This window comes from Rutidosis leptorrhynchoides, chromosome 8 (genome assembly GCF_046630445.1).
Source record: "Rutidosis leptorrhynchoides isolate AG116_Rl617_1_P2 chromosome 8, CSIRO_AGI_Rlap_v1, whole genome shotgun sequence".
Taxonomy (NCBI): domain Eukaryota; kingdom Viridiplantae; phylum Streptophyta; class Magnoliopsida; order Asterales; family Asteraceae; genus Rutidosis; species Rutidosis leptorrhynchoides.
The window spans coordinates 315,825,369-315,850,734 of record NC_092340.1 but is presented as its reverse complement, the minus strand read 5'-3'; the positions used below and the strand labels follow the sequence as shown (position 1 = coordinate 315,850,734).

At 35.0% G+C, this 25,366-nt stretch overlaps 1 protein-coding gene across 1 annotated transcript; it reads right to left on the bottom strand.

Moving 5' to 3' along the window:
- Window positions 1–1,901: 1,901 nt before the first annotated feature.
- LOC139862380 (probable hexosyltransferase MUCI70) lies at window positions 1,902–8,071 on the bottom strand. Its single transcript, XM_071850975.1, has 11 exons — window positions 7,923–8,071; window positions 7,768–7,819; window positions 7,317–7,666; window positions 6,125–6,469; window positions 5,832–6,042; window positions 5,334–5,443; window positions 5,042–5,241; window positions 4,424–4,527; window positions 3,980–4,167; window positions 3,267–3,466; window positions 1,902–2,364 (listed from the first exon to the last, which is right to left on the bottom strand). The coding sequence occupies exons 3-11, from the start codon at window positions 7,591–7,593 to the stop codon at window positions 2,110–2,112; spliced, it is 1,890 nt and encodes a 629-aa protein (XP_071707076.1). The 5' UTR covers window positions 7,594–7,666; window positions 7,768–7,819; window positions 7,923–8,071; the 3' UTR covers window positions 1,902–2,109.
- Window positions 8,072–25,366: the final 17,295 nt, after the last annotated feature.

Genomic DNA, 25,366 nt, shown 5'->3' with positions numbered 1-25,366 from the left:
CAAAACACCAAACCCTAAACCCTAAACTCTAAATCGGGCTAAATTTTACTTCACAAAACATGAAGAAAAAAAACGTTCATATTCTTCACGAACAATATTATCTTGAATGTTATTTTTGTCGATCGTTTTCCCGCCTAAATAATAACATTCATCACGAAGTGTCTCTTCTAAATGTTCATATTTTCGTGTGATCTTGATGCCGGAAAAAAAAAATTCAAAAAAAAAACGAAAAAAAATTTTGCTTCCCCCCGATTGGTTACTTCCCCATTGATCCTACCCCCCCCACACACACACACACACACACACACACACACACACACACACATATATATATATATATATATATATATATATATATATATATATATATATATATATATATATATATATTATACAAATAATATTACAAGAATAAACGTTCATTACTTTATTTCAACTTTTTTTGAACATTATCATTTATCTCCCAATACATACACACATCTTATTTTAATTTTAACGGCGAATTTGCATCAGCGCATCATTTATTTTAACGACCCTCATCATTTGCACCCACATACGCTAGAAGGAAACTCCTACCCGGGTTACTTGGCAACTAATCGCGGGTCCTGGGTTGCTTTGGAACTAATCGCGGGAAATTGGAGAAAAAACCTTCTGCCCCCAGAAATTGAACCCAGGTTGCTTGACAACTAATCGCAGGCCCTTCCACACTGAGGCATGATACCATCAAGAAAACGTTCGTTGGTACATACACACGTCTCTTAACGGCGAATTGCAATAATTCGCTCCTAGCAACATAAAATCACCAACAACACCAGACGGAATAGTTGAAGACGAAATAAACTTTCTTTAAACATCCTTACTAAGAAAACCCTAATTCAATAGATAACACACAATAATTTCCTAATACGATTATAATCAAATTCTCCATTGAACTATCTTCTTCACTAAGTGACAATGGCAGATCCAAGAATATTTTTTGACGATTCATTTGTATCCAAACATGAAGCGTGAGGGTGTGTGACCAACGTGGTACAACCAAAGTTAGATTTATGATGATGGATTTGGGACCATGAAACATTATGGCTCCATGTGACAAATTCTAGAAATAGGTGACATTCATTTCCTTTTCAATCAATTCATTTTTGAGACATACATAGACATGGTATGTTACAACACGTACTGCCCTCATAAACAATCTCATAATCAAACTCCATTGTAACTGGCTACCAGCCAACAGTTCACATATCGGGTTACCGTTAACATGGATAGGTAAACCAAGAAACTCATGAACTGTTAGTTCGCACGGTCACGTAAATTATATAAAACATTACCGTGGTTCGTTACATCAAGAAAAACAAAGATTTGAGATGAAAAATTATTTTAAGTGATCAAACCTATTTCAGTGGTACAGATAAAAAAATACGTTTGAGTGAAATGATGTTGGAATTATTGTTACGTTTTAAAGACTTTATTATGAAATTCATTCCAAAGATCATTATCTTGGAATGTCATATCACCATGTCCCGTTTGTAACGATTCATGTGATCACTTAATCAATGCTCGAAAAGCACAACTAGTTTTATACCTTTTGTATGTAAAATATTATTTCGTAACAGAATCTAACTCCCAAAATGAGATATATACTTCGTGCCCATACTGACATGGTGCGCCTTACCTTCATGTGATTGCGCAGAATATGCTATGCGGACCTTTGATGAGCAAGTATGTGTGGATATATTATATATACGCTAATACGCATATGATCAGAAAGATCAACCGAAATAATGTTATACAATAACGCACGTTATACACATTGATATGTGACAATCACATTGCAGGAAATGAGAAGATAGCGTGAAAATTGTGAGATTAATTCATTATAATTATATATTTCTTGTAGTATATATATACAACATAAATAAAAAATGATAAATCAATAAAACTATAATAATAGGTATATAACAAAGAAGATCAAGACCTTTGTGTGAACAATAATGATTTTGCACATACTTTCCTAACCAGAAAAATGGTTTTTTTTTTTTTTTTTTTTTTTTTTTTTTTACCAGGGAAGGAAAAAACTAATGACTTCTTTTCGATATAAATATATTTTTAATTTTGGCTAATCCCAACAGCAACTTTTCGATGGCGTCTTGAACCACTTCTTCTGTCTTTTCGACGTTTTGTAGAAGGTATTTTCGTGGGGCTAGTTACAACATGTTCCGTGGATGTTTCCAAAGCTGTAACTATTGGTGTTTCGACTGTTGGGGTGGAGGGTGGCGGCATGAGAACGGCAAGCGCTTCGTGAGGAGGTAACAGTAGCGGTGGTGGTGGTGGCCAATGCTCGAGAATATCTCGATGGTATCCCTGAAAGAAAGTTGTATGAGTTGTAGGCAAGATTAGAATGAATCAATATTGAGATGCTTAAAATCATGGAAAAAAAATAACAAAACTATATTGGCTATGTTTGGCACGGAGTTTTTAGACCTTTTTGAAGCTTCTAGCTGTCATGAAAAAACTCCTATATCGTAAAAAAACTCCGCTTGTTTAAAGGAGCTTAAAGCTTTTGGAGAGTGAGAAAAACTAAAAGCTACTAGAACTAGCGCTTGAGAAAAAGCTCCCAGCTTTTTGTCATCTTACTCTTTATTTTTCCAACTTTTATGAAAAAACTCTTATTAAAAAAAAAAAAAAACCTTCGTTTGATTAAAAGAGCTTAAAGCTTTTAGACGGAATGAAAAAGCTAACTCTTTATTTCAACAGTTCTAACAACCTAAATACATTTTAAAAATTTTCAACTAACAGCTAGTTTTGCCAAACATACCTACTAAGTTGTACAAGCCATTTCCCTAACCATTTCGGCGGGCTTTTCAATATATCGAAATTCTTTGAATCTTAAATAAAAAAGATACTGTGACTATATTGAAATTATTGCAAGAGTTTAAAATAATATAACAATTTATGTTTTTTATTAAATCAAATCTTTTTCAAGATTGCATTAAAAAATGAGTTTGAAAGTCAGCATGCATAATGTATAAGTGACAGCATAATCCAGAATAAAGTTGTCTGAATTGGAGAAGATCGTGCATTCATACAGCTAGCAAAGCATTGACTTTTGTGGTCAAAAATTAATTTTTGTTCCAAGATTATATCAAAATTCTGTCATCATCTTCACATTTTAGTATAAAATTTATGTCAAGATTTCATTAGTAACAGATTGCTTTGACTTTTAAAGTCAAGGTGTATCAGGATCAAAAAAGATGTTTTATTACCTGAACGACAAAGTTTCGCCTTTGACAATCCCAAAACATATGAACCGTCCAATTCGTCTTAGACATGATCTTGTCCCTAACCGTCGAGAAACTAATCTGATCTCTTGATGTAAACCGGTCAACTTCATTGAACCAAAGACACGTAAAAAGGTTCGATATAGGAATATGCTCTCGTATTACCACGCATCCCTCAGGAACATCTGCATTATTAAAACTGCACTTTTAGAATTATTATATGATTATATGATATGACATAGAATAATAAGAACCAAATAATCAGTTGAACTTGAAATAATATAGGTTGTGAAAAATAGTATATAAGGAACCTTACTGAAAGGGTAGTAAGCCAGTGATCCTTGCACCACTAAAATATATATCCATACACCAACAAAACTGCTTTAGAGGGTTGTACAGTACAACATTATAATGCATGTTCAGTGGTGTACGGATGATTTTGGTGGTGTACAGATCATCTTACTGAAATCCAGAAATATGTCTCAATTTTTTTTTTATAAAATGAGAACAAAAGTCTAGCAATATGCAAATTTATTTAACACAATCCGTTTTGTAGCCATCAGAATGAAAAATGATCAGAAACAAATATGTCTATCTAAGCATTAAGGCTGGGTTGAGAGTAGAAACCACAAATACCATACAATTAAAGGTAAGTGATTTTTTAAAAGAAATAAAATAAAAAGAGTTGAATATTGTACCGCTTCTGATAGGAAGTTTGGCCTCCGAATATGGAGTTAGTCCTTCATTCTTATAGAAGTTGATTTGGAAGTCGATTGATGCATTGTTGTACTTTGAAGCTGCTTTATTAGCTTCGGCTTCTGCAAACACGTCAAACCGCTTGTAATGCCTAGATATTGCAAAACTAGCATTCTTCCTCCATAAGAACCTATAGATTATGCAGATTAGATTAGAGATGGCAAAACGGATAGGGCGAGCAAGTAGGGTAATAGATCATAAATGGCCAAATTGGGTAGAAATGACCCCAAAACGATCTTTTTAATCTAATTTTTTTTTTTTTTTAATTTTAAATAACGAATCTGCGAATTATAAATACTAGAACTAATTGTACATTCAAAGTGATCTAGGGGGTTCTATGTTTTCGAACATAGAATAAGTTAGAAGATTATTTATAAAGATAATACCTTTCTAGAATTTGATAAGGATCAACAACGAGCTCGAGTTTCCCATCGACCCATAGGGAATAACGAACATTTGGGAAAAGCCTATGTAGTAGAAGTTTCGGAATCTGCCAAATGCAATCTCATTAGCACTATTTTTGTGAATAAAACTAGACGTCTACTTTTTTTTTTTTTTTTTTTATTTATTACAGAAACGATAGTAATTGAAATCTCCAAATACAATAGCTTAGGAGGTTGTATGCATTAGAAATACACTTCGATTTTGACCCGTTTGAGATATAATACAACCCAAATCGGCTAAACGGGTCAAAACTGCCACCTTTATGTTAAACTAATCAACCTCGGATTAACACCCAATTGATCATAGTATTAATATTACATTAAACATTTCTCAACCTTGGAGCCAGCGTTGTAGAATGATGTATACATAGTGGAAAAAAACTATAGTATGCCATTGCTCCAACATGCAACAACCTAATTAGGACAACACGACGAAACTTGTCTGATCTTTTCTGTTTATGAATTAATATATATACTTGCATATGGTGTTTGTATTTATATTTATTACTAAAAAAACTAAAAAAAGTACGTTGAAAAAGAGTATACATGTATAAAGAATACCTTTCCATTTCGTCTTGGATCAGTATATGGTAAGTTGTGGACAACAACGATTTTCCATAATCCAATTCTGTTGCTACCATCAAGATCACTTGAATTTCTTAAGAAGTTAGCCGTTTCTTCATCAACAAACATGAAAAAGCAAACATTTTTCTTTGCAGCTTCACTAATGTTCTTGGGTTGTTGAATCAAATCATAAGCGCCTGTAAGGTTGATCATTAGAAAAAAAAAAAAAAAAAAAAAAATTGAAAAACTTAAAAACTGTTAAGTTTGAAAAGAAGGTATAAGATGATACCAAATATGGCCGAAGCAACCACCACTCCGTTACACTGATCCATCTCATAAAGATCTGAATCATCGATATCGAATCCTGTTCCGCGTCCTGGTTTGTCTCCTTTTACAAATCTGTTTGCATTGTTACAAATTAGCCACGCAAAAGTTAACGGGAACTAACAAGATCTGATGTATGAAAACCAGAGGTGATATATCGACCCATGACCCATCTACTCATGAATTGGAGGATCCAGGTTGTGTTGCAACTCTAATGGGTCAAACCAGTAAATTAAAAAAAAGAAACAATACAACTAGCATGGAAAGGTTTCTATTAGTGAATGGGTCAAAAGTTGCCCATTGTGTCCTTTTAGTGCATAGAGTAATATAGAAGGATCTTAAATTGGGTATTAATGATCCCCTACCAAAATACTACCCATTTCGACCAGTTACCAAATCCGACCCACCCATTTTGCAACCTGTAGATAAAAAGTGTGTCAATAATTTTTGGGGGTAAACATACCCGCAATGGACGGCCATTGACTCCTTAATGTCATAAGATTCAAATCTTTGCTTCAAAGAAGGGTATCCACCAAATTCTGAACCTCCAAATTCACTTTTGGTTAGATTTTCTTCATGAATGTAAGTCAGATTTTGAAGGACCGGGGAAAATGACGGGGCTTTTGGCATCAAAGCAATAGCTTCTTCAACAGGAAGGTAACAAACCGGACATGCTGACAAGCAGTAAAAGTTAAAAACTTTTTAAAAAAAGATAAACTAATTCACGAAAATTGAATGAGATTTTAAAATACTTACGACGTGGACCCGTTCTTTTCTTGTCTGCCGGTGGAGGCGGCATTGTAAATGTTTCACAAGGATGGCCATGAGGAAGGGTGTATCCAGTGAAATAAACAGGTGGTGGTGGAGGCGGCGGTGGTGGCGGTGGTGGTGGCGGTGGTGGTGGTGGTGGTGGCGGCGGAGGTGGTGACATGGTGATTATAATTGTTTTTTCATGATTTAAAGTAACCTTCATTTCTTGATTTAATAACGAAGAATTAATAGCTTGAACCGTTTCATCATCACCGCTCATAGGTAAAATTCTAGGGATGGAATTGTTCTTATTTTCTATACTTTGGTTATTTTGAACTTGTGTAACATCACCTGCAACCAAACATGAACTCTTAATTGCTCAAAGTCATCATCTAAAGTAAGACAAAATTAAGTGAAACATCATTAGAAGAATTATAACCCAAAACTATATTAAGCACAAGTTTAACCAAAATGCAGCAAGTATTGGTTCAAAAGGATATTGAGCTGAAAACATTAATAGGAAAGTAGATTGTATAAAATTTTGAAGATGAAGACAAAATCAATCAAGATGCAAGTTATGAAAATTAAATTTGTGTGCAGACCAAGAAATGAAATTGAGCTAAAACTGTACAAATTGCACCACAACTAACAAGGACCCGGAACTAAGTTTGACTCAGAATCAATTAAATTCAAATGAAGTAATTATCAGAGTTATAAAACCGGGTGTATTTACTTTTCACTTAATGATCTGTTTGTGTACAGCTCTTAATTGAGTAAGTAAAAGTGTCGTTTCTTTGTCACTTAACACGTCACTTAATCTGAAAAATTGGTCTTTCTAGGAGACATAAAATCAGACACCCCTTTCCCATTAAGACGCAATGGAAACAGGACTTAAAAAAAAAAAAGTAAACATCCCCTGAATTGCTTCTGCAAACCTAGAAAGTACTTTGAATTATTACTATGAAATGTACAAAATGCAATGAAGCTAAAAGGACGTTTATGAAGAACAAAAATGAATTATTACTACATTTTAAAAAACAAATTATGGCTAGGAAGGTACAACAATTATACAACCATGAATAAATGAGAATAAATTATAAATTATAATTTTGATTTGAGAAAAATTGGTTGGTTCTGAAGAATCAAATTAAGCTAATCAAGCAAATTCAAAGTGATTTAAATAGGAAAAAAATCAAACCTTTGCCAACATAAAGTACCCATAACAAAGCTGCAACTGAAACAAGACATAATAATAACATTCCAACTTTTTTTCTGTGAACAAATTTAAACATCCACATGAACAAATTCTCCTTATCTTTATTAACAAACATCTTTGAAGCTTTTCTTGAAGCAATAGGTGGGGTTGACTGATTGACTTTTTGTTGTAAGAATACACCTCCATTTTGTAACTGTTGTTGATTTTGTAATAAAGAACCATAGCTTGAAGATCTTTGACCCAATGACCCACTTGTCATTGTTGTCTTCCCTTCAGAACCTCAATTTCCTCTTTCATTTCATTCACACAACAATGCCCACAACTGATTTAATCTGTAATTACAACTACTGGGTCATAACTTGGAAGAAAAATTCAAACTTTATCAAGATTTTATTGTAATTTAATAAAAGTACAAAAAAGCAAGAAACTTTACCTCATTAGCAGCCCCAATTCTTGATTCAATCAATTGCCAAAATGGATTATATCTGTAAAGCACAAATTTTAAGTAACAATTTGGATGAAAGATACAAACTTTATCAAAAACTTATCACCCCAAACCATGCAACATTATAAAGCAAGAAACTTTACCTCATTAGCAGCCCAAAGACTTGTTCTTTTTGTAGATCTAGATCTTTTTCACGCGTTATTGATTGATAATGAAACAATCTTACAAGATCTTCATAATGCGTTATGTTTATTGAAAACAGAATTGGGTTTTTATTGTAATTTATGATTTAGGTTCTGGTTTAAAGGAAATGTAGAAGAAGAAAAAGAATGAAGATGATGTGCGCTTGTGCTCTGTTATTTTCAGCTGCTCTGTTATTTTCAGTTGTGAATGAACCTTTTAAAAATGTGCATACTCCGTATTAAGATTACGATTGGTTGTACTATATATCTTTAGGTAATGAATCCACATAACTTTTGATCACATCATTTCTTTGCCAAGATTAATCCTAGTTTTGGTTAATTTCAATATTTGTCTTTCACTTTTGGCTTTTTTAGACTTTACCCTAAAATGAAAGCATAACTACTTTTTATAATTATATTTAATATTTAATAATTTTTTCGTCTCAATTCAATTGTCACTAGACAAAAAAAACACATATTTAAGATAAAAATAACTATATATTTTTTGTTACATTTTTAATTTTATCTCTTATTTATTGATTAGTATCATTTTGTCCTATGTATATACATTAAGAATTAAGAGTATAATGCAATTCTACTTTATTATTTTTATTTATTTATAGGAGTAACCAATTAATTTGAGACATTCTAAAAATTATACTGGACAATAAATCTAAATTATGGAGAAGGAAGTATTTATTTATTTATTTAGTTAAAGGGAAACATACACACTTAACATGATTTTGACACACATTACTTTAAGATCAGAAGCGCATTATTTGAAGTTAACTTAAAAATGTCTTTTAGTATGTTTAAGTTAAAGAGATTCTAAGGGTACTTAAAGTTGGGTTTAGCATTATTTGAAGTTAGTCGTATCTTTGATTCAAGTTATCATAATAATGTCTAAAGTTCCTCAATTGTGGTGACATTTCTCGACACTTATTTATTGTTACAGATGCACTCAAATTTTCTAAAATACTTTCATATATATGATATTTTATACAAATTTTTTATTAGAATTTATTAAGGACTAATTTTGAAAAATAGCATGCTATAGTCATAAATTTATAAACTGATATGATTGAAGTAAAGGGCAAATATTCATTTGTATCTTTAATTTTGTTTGAAAATCAGAGGATAAATATCAACTCTTAGATCAATATAATCAATGGCTATGATTAAAAACGCAAGATAGTCACATATGATTGTAACAAGATTGAAGGTACGCGCTACGCGGCTAAATATTATTGATAAAATTTAGATAAAGATAAGGGTTTGAAAAAAATTAAACAGTTCAAAATTAACCTTCAGAGGTTATAGTCATTCATTAGAAGTGGCATACCCATCGGAAATCGTTTACCACAATTTACATCATTAATAACATAAGTACTACAAGTTTAATGTCTAACCATCAAAAGACAAACACACTAGGTCAATAGATATATAAAAAACTTCTAATAATTCTGCATATGGTGCTGAAAATGTGCAGAATCTTAAGGCTTGCATTGCTAAACAGATCAATCACATAAGCTCATCAAAATCGTGAACGTCATCCCATGCAACGCAGAACCTGGTTTCAGTACGCTCAAATACAATCCACACTTCGTCGCCTTTTTCATAGTCATTTAAATTGAGGAATCTCCTCCAGCCAGTAGAGACATACAACTTTCGTTTCGATGTGTTTCTGGTTTCCAATAGCTTCCAGGTGTAGGTTCTGTCGAAAGTATCAACGCATTCATAAGTGAACCCGCCAACTAACTCTGGTATCTCAAGTGCTTCTTCTGGTAGGCGCTGTATAGGAAAAAACATTCTTTAGTCCTCTTATGAATGCCATTCAGGAATTGTAAGACCCGTTTATTTGTTGTGTACATAAGTGTAATTAAGATGCTTGAAGTGGGGTTTTGTTGTACATATCTTAAAAAGGAGACAGATTCTGGTCTGGGAGTTTTGCGCGACGCGCGGCCATATGGTGCGCCGCGCCGATGCACTGTGACAGATTCTTTTTTTTAAATTAGATATTTTGAGGGCAAATTGGTAAAATCACAAGGAATTCGACTTTAAGGCTTTAGACCAGTTGGTGGAGCCTCATTAACTCCATTTCCATCTACTTCAACCTCATCCATTCAATTTTAGAGAGAGAAGGTTTTTCTAGAGTGAGGGAGCTCAAAACAAAGAAGAAGAAGGTTGAATCGGGTCTAAGTGCAAGCATTAAAGTTGTTCATCTTTCCTCTAGCTACGTTTTGGTGGTAGTGGTATGCTCTAATCTTGATTTCTTGATTTTAATTTGATTAAGGGTTAGGGTTTGGGGTAAGTGATGAACTTAAAACCCATTTGTTGGTGAATTGGGTGTTTTGGGTGAATTTGGGTTATGTAGACTCAAAGATGACTAACTAGGGTTTTAAAAGTGTTAAATTGATATTATGAACTCAAATTAGTTAGTAAATTGCTAGCACACCTATGTATGTGTAAATGGGTGATGTGTGGGTTAGTAGATGACCCGAAATGGGTGTGTTGACCTTAAATTGGTCAAATGGGTCAAAATGGATCTAAGTTAGTTAATGTTTGTGATTAATGCATAAACCTTGTGTTGAAGTGTGTTTTAAACCTATCTTGGCTAATATTAGGGTTTTGGTGTGAGTTGACCCGATTTTAGTGTAAGTGCCCAAATGGGTCAAAATGACTTAGTAATGGTGAGTGTTGTGAGTTTGACCAATTTGAATGGTTGATTGATTATATGTACATTATAATAGGCGTGTTACCTTGAAGATTCAAGCTTGGTTTATTGATTCACCGAAGGCGTAAGGTGAGTGAAATAAGTATACATGTACGTATATGATGTGTTTACTTGTAGAAATGGATATGTGTTGTCCAAGTTAGTGATATATGCGTTGTACGCTAACGGTTTTAAGAACGGATATATGTTGTCCAATTTACTGTTATATGTGTTGTACACTAATGATTTATGAATGGATATGTGTTGTCCGATTTAGTGTTATATGTATTGTACACTAACGATTTTATAAACGGATATATGTTGTCCAAGGGTTAGTGATATATGTGTTGTGCACTAACGGTTGTTATGAACACCAATGGGAAATTTGAGTACCATTCCTTTTACGATTGGTTAACCATGGTTGTATGAATTGTGTATTAGCATATTTAATTATGAACTATATGCTTTTGTTATTGCTAGCTCAAATGTGAATTGCGGTTATTGGTATATGCATAATGTTTTGCATGGTTGTCGAATTGCTAGCTTGTATACGGTATTGTGTAAGTGTTTGCAAGTAGATATATTATATATGTATATGTATAATTATTGCATTCACTAAGCTTTGCTTACCCTCTCGTTGTTTACCTTTTTATAGGTTCGGTTGTGGACAAGGGTAAGGGCATTATTTTGGAGTAGAGTTCCCGCTTTGTTGATAGGTGATGCCTTTTTGGAAGTGTTGGCTTTTTGGAGTTTGACCGAGACTTGGGTAGTTTAACACCAAACACCATGCTCGTTGAGTCGTTTGGCATTTAAACTTTTTGGTGGTCGAAACTCATGATTATGTATTAAACTTGTAATTTGGGTCGTGTGGGCCCCGCTTTGTAAAACTAATTTTATTAATGGAATGTGTTAGTTTTACATATATGAATTTGTGGTTGAAAGCGTTTTGTCTAATTATGCCGGGAAAAGGTCAAACATTTTCGTGATTTTGACTTTCGGAGACAGCGGGCTGCCCAGGCCATTCTGCGCGCCGCGCGAATGCCTGGCGCGCTGCGCCATTAGCTGAACAGCAAAAATAAATTTTTTTTTTGTGACATTTTAAGCGGGTTGGTTCGTGATTTGGTTTGGGTTGTTACAAGTGGTATCAGAGCATGGTTTAAGGGATTTAGGCGACTTGAGATAGGTGCCTAGACTTAGACTTAATTGTGTATGCGCTTTATGTGGGACTTTTAGGAGACGGGTCGGACCGGGAGTTGATTAGTGCTTAGGTTTATGTGAACTAACCTTGCGCTAATTGTTTTGTGTTGTGTTAGCAATCATCAAGCGAGATAGACGTTGTACTAGCAAGTTAATGCGACGTGCTCGCGTAACAATGATTAGCTACCATTGTTAAGGGTTCAAATCGTATCAAACAAGCGATGTACGACGATTGTTGAGCAAGATGGGGTAGTGTGGTGTATATGTATATACATATGTGTTAAGTCCTTTCGTTTCGTTGTTTAAATCTTTTCCGTTTTATAGAATGAAGATGAGAAATGGACACGACACCAATGATGGAAGTACGAGTGAGGACGTTGAGTTCACGGCCAAAGTTGAGGCCATCTTTAAACGTCAAAAAGCAGAGTTTCTCGAAGATGTTAAAAAGATGTTCCTAGACACGATTGACGAGCAACTAGTCAATGTGGTAAAGGAGCAAGTTAAGGCCGTTCTTCAAGAGGATAATGTGGGGAGACGGGACTTCTTCTATAAGAATTTCAAGGACTCTCAACCTCCTACCTTCGATGGTGAACGGGACCCACTTAAGAGTGCCCGTTGGATCTCCGATATGGAGGGGCTTTTCGTACGTTTGAATGCCCTCTTGATAAAAAGACGAGATATGGTTGTAGCATGTTAAGAGGTGATGCTAAATTGTGGTGGGACGAGACGATCCGACTTTATGGCGAATAACAATGCATGGAGTTCACATGGGATGAATTCAAGGTGGAGTTTTTCGATGAATACCGAACTTCGGCTGATCTTACTAGGCTTAAGGACGAGCTACGTTCCTTGAGGCAAGGGTCTATGGATTTAAACACTCTCAAATCCGTGTTTTTGTCCAAGACCCAATTTTGCCCGGAGTATGTCGGGAATGATAAAATGTTGAAAGAAGATTTCTATCGAATCTTGAATGATAACTATCAAGAGAAAATTAGTGTGAACGTGGTGAAGAGCTTTGATGAATTGTTCAATATGGCGAAGGGTTTTGAAGCGCTTGTGTTGAGAAAGAGTAGTTTTACTTTTGGTAAGAGGAAGTTCGAGAATTCGAGTCAATCGAGCTTTTCCAACAAAAAGAACAAGAAGGGCTCCGAAAGTGTTAATAGTGTGAAGAAAGGTGGCTCCGGTGGTCATGTACCCACTTGCTATACTTGTGGGCAAAAAGGTCACATCTCTCGTGATTGCCCCAACTCACCTTCCACACCCAAATTTATTTGTTTCAATTATGGTAAAGAAGGGCACAAAAGGCCCGAGTGTCCCGAGTTGCGTAATGATAATGTTAAGCGGTTAGAAAAGGCGGCGGGTACGGCTAGGGGTCGAAATTATTTGATGACCAATGATGAAGCTAAACAATTGAACGAAGTTATCTCAGGTACTTTCATGGTTAACTCTAATCCGGCACGAATCCTATTTGATAGTGGTGCCAATTTATCGTTTGTTTCTCCAAGATTCGTGCCTAAGTTAAATAAACCGCTAGTTAAGTTAAGTCATCCGGTAGAAGTTGAAATAGCGGATTGCAAGACGGCGCTAGTGGTTGATGTGTGTAAAAATTGTAACGTTGTGTTTGGTGCCGAAAGTTTTAAAATCGATCTCATTCCGATGACTTTGGGTGATTTTGATATCGTCGTTGGTATGGATTGGCTCGATCGTTATAGAGCCGATATCGCATGCCATGATAAGTTTATTTGGGTAAAGACCCCAAGTGGGGGAGAGTTAATTATTCATGGCGATAAACGAAGAAGACTTGTGCCGATATGTTCTTTTGCACGAGCACGTCGTTTTCTTGTTTGTGGTGGCATGGCTTTTCTTGCCCATGTTGTTGATACTCGTGATGAACCACCACCTATTCGTGAAATTCCAGTGGTAAGTGAATTTGAAGACGTTTTTCCGGATGAGTTACCGGGTGTTCCGGCGGAAAGACAAGTTGAATTTCACATTGAGTTGGTTCCGGGAGCTACTCCCATTGCTAAAACTCCTTATCGTTTAGCGCCGACAGAAATGCAAGAATTGTTAAATCAAACCCAAGAGTTACTTGAAAAGGGTTTTATCCGACCGAGTGCTTCGCCATGGGGCGCTCCGGTTTTATTTGTGAAGAAGAAGGATGGTAGTATGCGGATGTGCATCGATTACCGGGAGTTGAATAAAGTGATGATCAAGAATCGTTATCCATTGCCTCGGATTGACGATTTGTTTGACCAACTCCAAGGTGCGACGTATTTCTCAAAGATTGACCTGCGGTCCGGCTATCATCAAATGCGGGTCCGTGAGGAAGATATTGAGAAGACGGCTTTTCGAATGCGTTATGGGCATTTTGAGTTTGTAGTTATGCCTTTCGGTGTTACGAATGCACCGGCGGCATTCATGGACCTTATGAACCGAGTGTGCCAACCTATGTTGGACAAGTCTTTGATTGTGTTCATTGAAGACATACTAGTCTACTCGAAAAGTATGAACGAACATGAACGTTATTTGCGTGAGGTATTGAAGACATTACGAAAGGAGAAGTTGTATGCTAAGTTCTCCAAATGTGAATTTTGGCTAAGGGAGGTTCAATTCCTTGGCCACATTGTGAACAAAGACGGTATTCAAGTAGATCTGGGGAAGATTGAGACGGTGAAGAGTTGGAGACAACCGACTACGCCTACGGAGGTCCGAAGTTTTCTCGGATTGGCCGGTTATTATCGTCGGTTTATCTAAGACTTTTCTAAGATCGCTTCTTCGTTGACGAAATTGACGAGGAAGAACACGAGGTTTAATTGGGAGAACGAGCAAGAAATTGCTTTTCAATTGTTAAAAGAGAAGTTGTGTCAAGCTCCGGTGTTAGTGTTGCCGGAAGGAGTGGAAGACATGATGGTTTATTGTGATGCTTCGTTAAATGGGCTCGGGTGTGTTCTAATCAGTGTTGTAAATCTCCTGAGATCTCCCCGAGATCTCCCCCGAGATCTCGTTTTTAGAAGGCAACCGAGACGAGATGTTCGGGGTCAAACTTAGTCAAAGCCACGATTTCTCGGATTTTCTTGCTAATTTGTAAGATTTTCTTGTAAAATTCGTAATTTCTAAGATTTTCTCGCTCATTTCTCGAATATTTTTGTAAAATCTCGTAAAAACGTATATAAATATACATATATTTATGTTTTTATGTATATATTTATTAAAAAAACTATAAAGTCAACGTAAGCCAACGTCCGAGATCTCTCCGAGATTATTCCGAGATGCCGAGATCTCCCTAAAAAGTCCAAACGAGATCTCCCCAAGATCCGAATTCTCCAACCTTGGTTCTAATGCAAAGAGGTAAAGTCATCGCTTATGCCTCTCGACAATTAAAGGAACACGAAACGAGATATCCGACTCATGATCTTGAGTTGGCGGTGGTACATGCATTGAAAATTTGGCGCCACTACTTGTATGGTGTCAAGAGTACGATATATTCGGATCATAAGAGTTTGAAACATCTCTTTAATCAACGAGATTTGAATTATCGTCAACGTAGGTGGATGGACGTGGTGAAAGATTATGATTGTGAAATACTTTATCATCCGGGCAAGGCGAATGTGGTCGCGGATGCGTTAAGTCGAAAGAGTCATCACCCGGCGTTACGATTGGGGTTGTTACACATGATTATTACTAACGATTTTCTTGAAAAACTTGGTGGGATTCAAATAGAGGCTTACGTTCACAACAAGCATGCGGAACGAATTGTGGGGCAATCGGAATTCATTACTATGGGTTCGCGTGGTTTGTTGTCTTTTCAAGGAAGAGTGTGGGTGCCTAAGATGGGTGATTATCGACAAGTGCTACTTGATGAAGCACATAAGTCAAAGTATTCCATTCATCCGGGCGCAACGAAAATGTATCTTGATTTAAGGAAAGATTATTGGTGGCCGGGCATGAAACGAGATGTTGTAAAGTATGTTGAGCAATGCTTCACGTGTTTGCAAGTTAAGGCCGAGCACCAAAAGCCGTATGGTAAGTTACAACCGTTAGAAATCCCGAAGTGGAAATGGGAGCACATTACCATGGATTTCATCACAAAGTTACCTAAAACGGCGGGAACCCAATTTGATTCGATTTGGGTGATAGTTGATCGATTGACAAAAAGTTCTTTGTTTCTTCCCATTCGGGAAGCGATATCGTCGGAGACCTTGGCTAAGTTGTTTATCAAGGAAGTCATCTCTTGACACGGAGTTCCTATATCTATTATTTCGGATCAAGATACTCGTTTTACATCTCGGTTTTGGGAAAAGTTTCATGAAGATATGGGTACACAATTGAAATTGAGCACAGCGTACCATCATCAAAAGGACGCTCAAACTGAACGTACGAATCAAACTCTAGAGGATATGTTACGGGCGTGTATTATTGATTTCGGTGGTAGTTGGGATGAGCACTTACCTTTGGTGGAATTCTCGTACAATAATAGTTATCATACTAGTATCGGGATGCCACCTTATGAGATGCTTTATGGGCGAAGGTGTCGAACTCCAATTTGTTGGGGTGAAGTGGGTCAAAAGGAAATCGGAAGTACCGATTTGGTTTTGGAGACGAATAGCAAGATTGATATGATTGGAGAGCATTTGAAAAAGGCTCAAGATAGGCAAAAGTCGTATGCCGACAAACGTAGACGAACGACCGAATTTCAAGAAGGTGACATGGTGATGCTTAAGGTTTCGACATGGAAAGGTATTATTCGATTTCGAAAACGGGGAAAGTTAGCTCCTCGGTTTATTGGGCCATTTAAGGTTTTAGCTCGTGTTGGTGAAGTCGCGTATCGTTTGGAATTACCCGAAGAGCTTGCGGGGATCCATAATACATTTCATGTTTCCCATCTCCGTAAGTGTCTTGCGGATGATTCATCTTGGGTGCCATTAAACGAGATCGAGCTAAACAATAAGTTAGATTATATTGAGGAGCCGATTGCTATACTCGATGAGAAGGTCAAAAGGTTGAGACATAAAGAGGTAAGGACTTTTAAAGTCCAATGGCGTCGTAGTAAAGGTTCCGAGTTTACTTGGGAGCCCGAAGAGTTCGTGTTGGTTTATCTTCCCTCTTGTCATGCGGCTTGGGGGAGAGTTGTATGACCCGTTTACTTGTTGTGTACATAAGTGTAATTAAGATGCTTGAAGTGGGGTTTTGTTGTACATATCTTAAAAAGGAGACAGATTCTGGTCTGGGAGAGAGCTCAAAACAAAGAAGAAGAAGGTTGAATCGGGTCTAAGTGCAAGCATTAAAGTTGTTCATCTTTCCTCTAGCTACGTCTTGGTGGTAGTGGTATGCTCTAATCTTGATTTCTTGATTTTAATTTGATTAAGGGTTAGGGTTTGGGGTAAGTGATGAACTTAAAACCCATTTGTTGGTGAATTGGGTGTTTTGGGTGAATTTGGGTTATGTAGACTCAAAGATGACTAACTAGGGTTATGTAGACTCAAGGATGACTAACTAGGGGTTTCAAAGTGTTAAATTGATGTTATGAACTCAAATTAGTTAGTAAATTGCTAGCACACCTATGTATGTGTAAATGGGTGATGTGTGGGTTAGTGGATGACCCGAAATGGGTGTGTTGACCTTAAATTGGTCAAATGGGTCAAAATGGATCTAAGTTAGTTAATGTTTGTGATTAATGCATAAACCTTGTGTTGAAGTGTGTTTTAAACATATCTTGGCTAATATTAGGGTTTTGGTGTGAGTTGACCCGATTTTAGGGTAAGTGCCCAAATGGGTCAAAATGACTTAGTAATGGTGAGTGTTGTGAGTTTGACCAATTTGAATGGTTGATTGATTATATGTACATTATAATAGGTGCGTTACCTTGAAGATTCAAGCTTGGTTTATTGATTCACCGAAGGCGTAAGGTGAGTGGAATAAGTATACATGTATGTATATGATGTGTTTACTTGTAGAAATGGATATGTGTTGTCCAAGTTAGTGATATATGCGTTGTACGCTAACGGTTTTAAGAACGGATATATGTTGTCCAATTTAGTGTTATATGTGTTGTACACTAATGATTTATGAATGGATATGTGTTGTCCGATTTAGTGTTATATGTGTTGTACACTAACGATTTTATAAACGGATATGTGTTGTCCAAGGGTTAGTGATATATGTGTTGTGCACTAACAGTTGTTATGAACACCAATGGGAAATTTGAGTACCATTCCTTTTACGATTGGTTATCCATGGTTGTATGAATTGTGTATTAGCATATTTAATTATGAACTATATGCTTTTGTTATTGCTAGCTCAAATGTGAATTGCGGTTATTGGTATATGCATAATGTTTTGCATGGTTGTCGAATTGCTAGCTTGTGTACGGTATTGTGTAAGTGTTTGCAAGTAGATATATTATATATATGTATATGTATAATTATTGCATTCACTAAGCTTTGCTTACCCTCTCGTTGTTTACCTTTTTATAGGTTCGGTTGTGGACAAGGGTAAGGGCATTATTTTGGAGTAGAGTTCCCGCTTTGTTGATAGGGGATGCCTTTTTGGAAGTGTTGGCTTTTTGGAGTTTGACCGAGACTTGGGTAGTTTAACACCAAACACCATGCTCGTTGAGTCGTTTGGCATTTAAACTTTTTGGTGGTCGAAACTCATGATTATGTATTAAACTTGTAATTTGGGTCGTGTGGGCCCCGCTTCGTAAAACTAATTTTATTAATGGAATGTGTTAGTTTTACATATATGAATTTGTGGTTGAAAGCGTTTTGTCTAATTATGCCGGGAAAAGGTCAAACATTTTCGTGATTTTGACTTTCGGATACAGCGGGCTGCCCAGGCCATTCTGCGCGCCGTGCGAATTCCTGGCGCGCCGCGCCATTAGCTGAACAGCAAAAATAATTTTTTTTTTTGTGACATTTTAAGCGGGTTGGTTCGTGGTTTGGTTTGGGTTGTTACAGGAATCTATAATTTATATGTAACAGACTTTAGCATGAAAATAAACAACTTACCCATACATTTCCCCTTGGTATGGTCACGAAAAAATAAACGTCGCTAGCGTTCATGTAATACATAATAAAGGCTACAACTCAACATACTTATATAAATAAACACACATTATCCAACAATTATAAAAACTTATAACCAAAAGAATAACACAACTGGAATTCAACACATAACACATAATTAAAAACAACTGTAATCAGTAGCAATTACTAAACTTGATGGTTGAATAGGAAGTCCAACAGCAGACATAGACCCACCAACACCTTCAAATGAAGTAACTATAAGGACACAAAAAGAGACCAAACAGATACAAAAAGGAAAAAATTGACAGGAAATAGCATACTACCACTTTGATAACATACAAAACCAGGGATACCAACAGAAGGAAACCTCGAAAGATTATCCATCACAGACGTAGATCAGCTTCATTACGACTGCATAACAGAGATCTGGTAGCAACCTGCCTTGAATAAACACCCGTTGATTGACACATAGGAGCGTCACAAATGAAAGGCTTAAACTAAAGATGACGACATATAATAGAACAATTAAATATAAACCCTACAACAAAAACATATACATACCGTCACAGATGAATCTCTCTCAAAAAGCAAATGGGTTAAAACAACACCGTAGATAACCGTCGTCTGCCACCGCTAGTAAACATATTAAATAGCACAAAATATATAATCATCACACTTGCATAATCTATAACTTCCAAATTTTAAAGAATCTAAGGGAAGGGGAAAATAACCATTTAATATCTAATTGGAAGTAACAACATCGAAGGAGGAGACAAATTTTACCACTGATATGATCGTGAGGAAGAACAGGAGAAAGATCAACTAAACGAAAATCAAAACACGGGACAGTTGTTCTTCGTCGATTTTCGACAGGCTTTGATCGGTATGCAAACCCTGAAACATTAATGAAACCTAAATATGTGTATTTAATACATCCCAGACATAATATAGGTAATGAAATGGCAACCCAGCACAAGTTAAGACATTGTTCAAAACCAAGTAAGGACTTTATCAGCGATAACCCTTAACCACACTCATACAATCATTCAAATTGCAAAAAAAAAAAAAAAAACCTTTCATAGTTGTTTGCTTCAGATTTAGCTCTTGCAACAATCTGTCTGCCATTAGCAGCTAACCCAGCTACGCCCTGTATCGTATAATATCAATTAAAACACCTTGAGCAAATAGCAAATTTCTACTACAAAACTACAAATATCATAAACTTCTATTTACCCTTCCAGAATGATGATGTACAGAATGAATTCTACAATTAGATGCAAGTAACATCATTTTTGATGCAATCAGCTTCTTCACTCCTTATAACCAACAAATTTATTCACAAATCACTAAACTATAAAACGTAATTATATGATTTCAAAGATTTTAAGCTAAATAAACATAATACATACGATAACAATGCCGTCTCTGCATTTGATTCCAACAACGATACCGCTGTGATTTTCCACCTGTCTCATGTTTTGTTTCTTATTTTCATCTCCGAATGAAAGTTTCTTTCTTTTGACTCGAATATTTCTACCATCAACGTTTTGCACAACAAATACTAACGAAATCCGAGAACAAAACTTTAAAATAATTTTTTAGATAAATATAATGCAAATACTTACAAAACCATCTAACGACTCGATAGCTTTTTTAATTAACATCATCAGCTGAAACGTATGTAACTAAACCAAAACTCTTTGACCCACCACCGTACCCGCCACCACGACTTCCATCACCGCCAAAGCTGCCTCTACTACCTTCTCTTTACCCTCTGAATGAAGACTCTCCTTTGCTTGGAGCTGGTCCTGAATTAACCCTAAGTTTCCTACCCTCAAGTTCCTGCATTTCAGTGTACTCTCTACATAAAAACGGAAATATATATAAAAAAACACACACACAATAACTGATGAAGCAAACAAATAATGAGCATTTGTGATGCTACATACAACAACAACAATAAAAATAGAGGATCCCATCTAGGGGTTTAGTCTTATATACCATGGTTAATTTTAATCTTATATGACACATTCTAAGGGTTTATTTTTACCTAAACCTGTTATGTCATATCATCTAACTCATCTGACCTGCTCATTTTACCACATCTATTATGAATAATAAGAAATCAAGTTCAGTACCTGGATAGCAAACTGGTTACTAAGAAGCTTCTCAAAACAATATGGCGGTAAAAGGAAATATAAACGCCATCTAACAATGTACATTATACCAATAACAATTTACATAATTTGTTGTATTTAATAGCTAATAATATAATAGCAAACAAGCAACCTGAAGAATCAAAGGTTGCAGAAAGCATATATGATGTTCCAAGTATTCAAGCACGCGGTTGAGTAAATACAGTAGCAACAGACATAGAAACAACATCTGCAAATAAAGCCAGCAGGAAAGAAAATCTTAAAAAATAGAAAACGTTCATTGTTACAAAACAACAAACTTTTCTCATAAATCATAAAGCACCACAAAAGGATTACCATCAATGCCTAAAAATGAAACATTATTGTGACGCTGCGAGTAACATCTGGTAGCAAGTTGTAGCAAGTTGCCTAAAAGAAGTATCCGACGATTGACACCCCGAACCAGTACTCCCGGTAGAACCATCAGAGGATTAGACGAACAACAAATGGAAACAAAGAATCATAAACCCTAAAACGAAAGGATAATCATACCGTGAGATTTAGATCTTTGGCAAACCCTATCAAAAACCCAATAAAACAAATTTTTGTATAAATAGCCAAAAAAAATTCAAACAATTAAATATTTAATCGACAAAAGATGTTACAGAAAAAATACCATTCAACGATTCTGACATCAGAGATAGCTGCTATGGCTAGGATATTGGCTATAACAGTGACGTCGGACCATGGCAGTCATTACAGTCGCATCACGAGTTTGAGGTAAATTTGAGAAACCCTAATTTTTACCTCAATATTCACTCGATTTTAAAACATCAATCACGCTTTGGATTTGTGGAGTTAGGAATTGAATGAAATTAAAGAAATGGTATGATTAAAGAAGTAAGGTGAAGAAAGTGGAAGAGAGTATGGTGTCAATCCCTTTTTTCACGCTACCTTTGAGTCAAACGATGGTAATGGTCTGCTATTCAATGGTGCACGCTTCCCTCTCAGTAATATTTGAAGCCCAATAAAAGTAATTTAAATAAAAAACGTGAAAAAAAATAGTGTGAACAGTAAATTCATGTGAGGGGAGGCCACGTGGACCAATCAGGTTGCGAGAATTACTTCCCCTAATAGAAGATGGGTAATATCCAATTACATGTGATTATACAGATCTCATGCAAAATTAAGGATTTAAATGAATTTATCACTCTCTTTTATTAAATTGAGAAATTTCACATATTTGAAGTTGGTTCAAACTTCAAAGTGTTTTGTTTTATCTAATGTGCATCATATAGCGTACGTTAAAGTAGTAATATCTGTACATATCTAATATTTATCAACGAGATCCGGATCGGCCCGTGCATTGCGGCGGGACCTTCCGGGTTGCATATTCATAGTTAGCGTAGCGTTATGTATATATAAAAGCAAAAACGGCCCATGTGTTAAACCCTGTTTTAGATGTCGGTGCGTTTAGCGTTTTTTTAAAAGGTGTCTGTTTCGCGTATAATTAGTTGCGTTGTGTTCATAAAATTATTCTGAGAACGGTGGTGCGGGAAAAATTTAACATTTGGCGAGCAGGAAGATATAGCCTGGTAAAAATTGCGGTGAAGTTTGGTTAAGTTTTTTGTTAATAGAATAATGATTTGACGATTTTTATCCCTGAGAAAATTGCAGTTTAGATGATAGTTGAGGGTCGGATATGTAAATTATGTTTTGGATGTCGTTTTTATAATGAAGAAACGACCAAAAGTTGGTGTTCAATTAGTATATGTATAATAATAATAATAATAATAATAATAATAATAATAATAATAATAATAATAATAATAATAATAATAATAATAAATGAATTAAACATTTATAATTTTATTTATTAAACACCTAGCATAAGAGAAGATGAATAATTAAGTTAATTTAGATATGATCTTGCCCAGTGTCACAATAACTAGCAAATATGGTAAAAATGTACATCTATTTACTTTTTATATACTAAAGGAGGTGCCAAACAATGTCGTTTGGGCCTCCTTTAGTTTCCCAAACGACAACAAAGCACACACATACAAAAACAGCCCCTCAACTACTGTATGATCTGCAATTTTTACAGGGGTACAGCTTGTAACATTATTATTTTATTAAAAATCTTATATAAACTCCACACATATATACTAAAGGAGGCGCCAAACAATGTCGTTTGGGCCTCCTTTAGTTTCCCAAACGACAACAAAGCACACACATACAAAAACAGCCCCTCAACTACTGTATCATGATCTGCAATTTTTACAGGGGTACATGTCGCGACCCTACTTTTTCCGTTATCTTTTACCGTTTATTATTTAACGTCCGTTAATTATTATTCGTGCCACGTCATTTCTATGATCTATATTATTATTTTAGTAATAATATATTAAATGTTATGTGTTAAATGAATATTTGTATTCATATTTTAATTTGTACGTTTCTACGTATCGTGGATTTCTATCCGGCGAATCTTTTCGGTTTACAAACCAACGGCCAAACTTCTGGGATTTATAAATCCAAATTATTTAAATATGATATTTTGATGTCATATGATTATATATAGTGTTTATATATTTTATTCGTCGCGTATATGTTATCTCTTCGAAGATTTAATCGCGTAACGGTGTTTTCGCGTTTTGGGCTTCGTTCTGGTATTCAGGCCATAAGTAATTATCTATATGATAAAAGTGGGCCAATGGGCCCCACCTCCATGCTAAAATTTGGCCGACCATAGGCCAAACCCCCCTTCATTTTTCATTTTGCCTTTTATACTTCATTTTAACATTTTTCAAATTCCTAATACTAAACCTAGCAAGTCTTATTTTCTCTCCCTCTTCTTCTTATTTTTTCTTTTGGCCGTCACCTATCACTTCACCATCATCATCATCTTCAATCAAAATCAAGCTTGGAATTTAGGGCTTTTATCATTTCCGGATTCACCGCATCGTTCTCTACGCGTTCATATCTCTTGATTCTTGATTAGGGTATAAACCCTAACCCTAGATTTTTGATTTTTAATTAATTTTTCTATTTTTGATGATTATTTTGATAGTATAGTACTTGTGTATTGTTGGATTAATGATTGTATGCATAGAATTACTTGTTATCACATGTTTTCGGTTTGATTGATTGTAGACAGCAAACTAAATGATCATTTCTGTAAACTTAACTGATGTATTTGTAAAGTGTCTAGATGTGTTCCTCTCATCAATACATTGATTTTAGACTCCGGATTCATGTTATTTCGATTCCCGGAACTTAAGTTATGATTAAAATGATGTTTTCATGAAATCAAATTATAAAAATGAATGTGTTTAGGTTTGGTCCGACTTTGTGACCATTTTTGGAGTCCTAAAGGGTGTACTAGTGTGTTAGGATTGATGATTAGATGAACATTCATGTTCGGGTCATCGAAATCCGAGCCACGGATCACCCGTTATGACTAAAACATGATTTTGAACGGATTGAAGCTCCAAGTTGATATATGGCTGATGGTCATGACTTGGTGGCTGTTCTTGGGGTGTTCTTGAGTGCACTAATGTGTCGGGTGGTTTGGTTAGGCAGAGATATATATAAGACTCGCCGAAAACCGATACCCGGGGCTTAAGTTATGACCCGATGAACTTTTAATTAAAACTTATGGTTATAAAACTTGACTTATGACATAAATAATGATTATCATTATCATTATATTATATTACTTATGATATAAAAGTGATTAATTAAATTTAAGACTTATGATATACATATTTATTATATCATTATTAATTACATTTTGATTAATGAAACTTTAATTAAACTTATGATTAATAATACTGTTATTATTAATGAAAAATACTTAGTTATGAGATTATTATAATAAGACTTATAATAAGGATTAATTAATTATTTAATTATTATAAGGCTTAGTTATTATTTAATTATAAATTAATTATTAAATACTTATGATTTAATAATTATAATTAAAACTTACGATATGATTAATAATTCATTATTAATTAATAGAACTTATGATATGATTAAAATTTATTATTCATTAATAATACTTATATTATGATTAATATTTAATTATTTAATTATATACTTATGTTATATTAATTATATCATTTAAACTTATGTTAACTTTAATAAATCATTTTAATTTAATTAAACTTATGTTATGATGACATGATTATACATATATGACTTTAAATAACATTATAACTTATATTATTAATATAATTTATACTTTAAAATTCAATGTTGACTATGTTTGACCAAGGTTGACTTTTGAGTAGACTTTCGGTTGACTTTGACTTTCAGTTAACTTTTGTT

Excerpts from the sequence above, each read along its gene's own strand:
- LOC139862380 (XM_071850975.1), bottom strand. The coding sequence starts at position 7,593 with ATGACAAGTGGGTCATTGGGTCAAAGATCTTCAAGCTATGGTTCTTTA. Across the intron at positions 5,444-5,831 it reads TCAATGGCCGTCCATTGCGG|ATTTGTAAAAGGAGACAAAC; the intron begins GTATGTTTACCC and ends CAATGCAAACAG. Across the intron at positions 3,467-3,979 it reads CAAACTTCCTATCAGAAGCG|ATGTTCCTGAGGGATGCGTG; the intron begins GTACAATATTCA and ends TTAATAATGCAG.